The sequence below is a fragment of the Macrobrachium rosenbergii genome, chromosome 49, assembly GCF_040412425.1.
Source record: "Macrobrachium rosenbergii isolate ZJJX-2024 chromosome 49, ASM4041242v1, whole genome shotgun sequence".
Taxonomy (NCBI): Eukaryota; Metazoa; Arthropoda; class Malacostraca; order Decapoda; family Palaemonidae; genus Macrobrachium; species Macrobrachium rosenbergii.
This window is the reverse complement of record NC_089789.1, coordinates 651,259-655,029: the sequence shown is the minus strand read 5'-3', so window position 1 is coordinate 655,029 and position 3,771 is coordinate 651,259. Positions and strand designations below refer to the sequence as shown.

The window sequence follows — 3,771 nt, the reverse complement described above, 5'->3', positions numbered from 1 at the left end:
TTGACAGGATGCTTACGTGAACTGCCACGACAATAGGCCACTGCCCCACATGTAATGTGTGGCAGAGCATATAACACCCACGCACGTATACCGTATGTGTAACATTGTGCGTTACGACCTCACGACACCCTCACAATATCCCCACGTACATCGGCGGGTATACGCCAGGTACAAAAGGGCCGTGCTGTGCACGTGTTTGCAGTGCCATTCACCACCTCCCTGTAGCAAGAAGTATTCCCCTGCTGCTGAATCAACATGGGGAACATTGAGGACATCGTTGCCCTTATAACACCAGCACACAGACAACAAAGAAACGTAATGGAGGCCGTTGTGGAGTATGTGCACTGCATGGTATTGGTGGAAGCTGTGAAGGCTACATTGCAATTGAAAATAAGAAAAAAAAGAGGAGGCCGAGGAGGGTTTGGGCTTGGCCGTACTTGCAAAGAGGAGTGGAGCTAGGCCACTATGACAACCTGATGGAGGAGCTGGCAACTGAAAACCCAGAACTATACAGGAATTTTACGCGAACTGACAGAGACATATTCAGTGAAATAGTTGAACGTGTCACACCCATCCTACATTCAGAAGCAACGCATATTTTGGAGGGAACCCCTTACACCAGGACTGCGTGTGGCTATCACCCTATGTTTCCTCGCTACGGGTGACTCATACAAGAGCCTGCAATACGCATTCCGAGTAGCCCACAACACCTTAAGTTGCATTGTACCTGAGACCTGCAGGGCCATTGTTTCTGCCTTTGGAGATGAGGAACTGCAGGTACCACAAACACCAGAGGCTTGGAAGCAGGTTGCCCGCAGGTTTGAGGAATGGTGGAACTTCCCCCACGTAATTGGAGCAATAGACGGTAAACACATCAGGCTCCGTAACCCTCCCCTTGGTGGTACACATTACTACAATTACAAGAAGTTCTTCTCCATGATTCTACTTGCCATTGTCGACGCTTCATATAAGTTCCTCTACGTGGACGTGGGTGCCATTGGGTCAGAGTCGGACGGTGGTGTATTTGCCCAGACCCGTCTGTGTGAAATGCAAACCTTCCCCAACCTGAGGCCCTACCAGATGCAACAAATGGAGCTCCTGTAGCCTACTTCCTGCTTGGCGATGATGCCTTCCCCCTGCGGAACTATCTCATGAAGCCCTACCCCAAAAGAGGCCTGCCCAAGGAGGAGCAGATCTACAACTACAGGTTAAGTAAGGCACGGCGGACGGTGGAGAATGCCTTCGGGATTCTAGCCAGCAAATTCAGAGTACTCCACACGTCAATGTGTATCAAGCCTGACCGTGCAGAGTCAGTAGTGCTGGCCGCATGTGTTCTGCATAACCTTACAATAAAAAGAAATCCACGCAGGCAGGAAGCAAATCAGGAGAACCCCATCACACGTGATTTCATACCTGGTGCCTGGAGGAGTGACCCACCCCTAGGAGACGCTCTTCCAACCATGGGCGGCAACACTGCAACCAGGAATGCCAAGGAACAACGCAACATCCTGAAAGACTACTTTTCATCTCCTGGCCATTCCGTTACTTGGCAGGAGAACTACTGTTAACCTACATTTATATTTGTTATAATAATTTCTCTTTGTATGTCGACTTCCAAAATTTTTAATATCTGTACTGTTTACTTTTCCTTTGTATTTATGCATTTATTTGTTTTACATATGTCTTATTTGTGTTATTATTCTTACTTCATTTTATTAGTATAATGGTTTTTAGTTCATTGAATAAAAGTTATTTTTCAGTTATATGTTTATTGTTTATACTAATCCTGATATATACACCGAAACATACAATACCAAAAATAAACATTTGTTATATAAGTTAATTTTCAACTATATATTTGTTTGCATAGGGTTTTTTTTAGTATTCGATCATACACTCTGACATTTTTAACACAGAAGCAAATACATGCATTGCAATGTGGCTAAGTGCATTACTCCAAGGCGTGGGAAGATTATAACTTTGAATATTTTGAAATGGTTCATACCTTTATATAGGCCATTACCAAGCAGTAGTGAAGAACAACTTAATAATATGAAAATACAGATTTTTTTTTTATTTTTTATTTTAATATAATATACCTTCACTTACTTCTTATTTTTGTTGTTATTCTTACTTCATTTTGTTACTTCCATGGTTTGTAGTTCATTGAATAGAAGTTACTTTTCAATTATATGTTTATTGTTTATACTAGTGCTGATATATAGATTAATAATACAAAAAAATAGATATTTGTTTATATAAGTTAATTTTCAACTATATAGTTGTTTGCATATGTCTTAATTGTGTGATTATTATTACTTCATTTTGTTACTTTGATGGTTTTTAATTCATTGAATAAAAGTTATTTTTCAATTATGTTTATTGCTTATACTAATGCTGAAATATTTACATGGAAACATACAATAATACAAAATATATACATTTGTTTACATTGACACATACACAAAATATGTATATAAAAAAATGTTGCCTTAAACTAGAGGTTCTCCAGGAAGCTGCTCGTTGGCAAAGACACGTTGAGGTCCCTGGGTGTGGACGTCACTGCAGGTGCAGACAGCTGCGCGTGCAGCATCGCCACCTGTTGCACCGTGAGGTTGAGAGGCTGCACCATGGCACCACTAGGTGTAGCAAGTGGCACATATGTAGCAGCAGCAGGAAGGGCCGCAGGCAGAGCGTCCCAGAGGGCTTCTGCTTGGGTGTGGGGTATCAGGTGACGTGGCGGCCTCGTGATGCCCTCTTTGGTAGCCCTCACAAAGCGCTGTATGGTGGAGATGAACTCCACCTTCAGCACCATCCTCAGCTCGGGCCCCACATCTGCGCAGTCGGCGGCAAGCTCCTCCAGGGCGTTCTGCCAGTACATCAGCTTGGGGTCAAACAGAGGTCTTATGGCCCCCTGTAGCCTTTGCCGAGCTGACTCTGCTTGTTGCAGCAACACGTCCAGGACCCCACTTGCAGCCTTGTCCTCCTTCCGTGACTTCCTTTGTGGTGCAGGATCATCAATGGTGGAGGACCGGTCATCGGACAAGCAGGGGACTGGAGTGGCACTGCCAGCAGGATCACAAAGGGCAGGAACATCAAGGGCAGGACCATGGCCAGGAGGGTTGCTGCAAGCAGCTGCAGCAGACGCACACTGTAAAGAGATGGAACATGTATGAGAGAATGTAAATGTACTGTGAATGACAAGGTTGTAGTTCTAATAATTAAATAAGCTGTGCATTAAAGTTTCAGTCAATGATTTACTAAACAGCGAAACAATAAAATAAGACATACCATCGGAAGTCCAAACACCTTGGGCTTCTTTTTGGCGGACGATGTGGGGCTTGAGGAAGTGGAAGGTGTTCAGTATCCACTTCTCACGGTCCGTCAGTCGTCTGCTGGCCCCCTGACCACTTTTTTCGGCTGTGAGGCGTCCAAAGCGGGTCCTGAGGGAGGTGAACCAGGTCCGGAGTTCAGGGCCTGACACAGAAGGATCCAGTGACCTCCCCTTCTCCTCAAATTATTATTATTATTATTAAAACAGTTTAACCAGACCACTGAGCTGACCATCAGCTCTCATAGGGCTGGCCCGAAGGATTAGGATGAAATGACAAGTCTAGGTTAGAAGCCTAGCACTAGGACCTAATAGGTCACTTGTCAATGATGATGAATGAAAATGAAATTAAAAGCTGTAAAAAGGCATACGCTTTCATACTGGAACACACTCACACAATAAATACATTTAAACTCATGCTTCCATACATACTCACTAAA

At 43.9% G+C, this 3,771-nt stretch overlaps 1 protein-coding gene across 1 annotated transcript; it reads left to right on the top strand.

The window, feature by feature from the left end:
• The first annotated feature begins 255 nt into the window (after positions 1 to 255).
• Positions 256 to 1,104, top strand: LOC136831995 (uncharacterized). Its single transcript, XM_067092478.1, has 2 exons — positions 256 to 351; positions 586 to 1,104. Exons 1-2 carry the CDS (start codon positions 256 to 258, stop codon positions 1,102 to 1,104), a joined length of 615 nt encoding a protein of 204 aa, XP_066948579.1.
• Positions 1,105 to 3,771: the final 2,667 nt, after the last annotated feature.

Excerpts from the sequence above, each read along its gene's own strand:
- LOC136831995 (XM_067092478.1), top strand. The coding sequence starts at position 256 with ATGGGGAACATTGAGGACATCGTTGCCCTTATAACACCAGCACACAGA. Across the intron at positions 352-585 it reads TGGAGTATGTGCACTGCATG|AAGCAACGCATATTTTGGAG; the intron begins GTATTGGTGGAA and ends TCCTACATTCAG.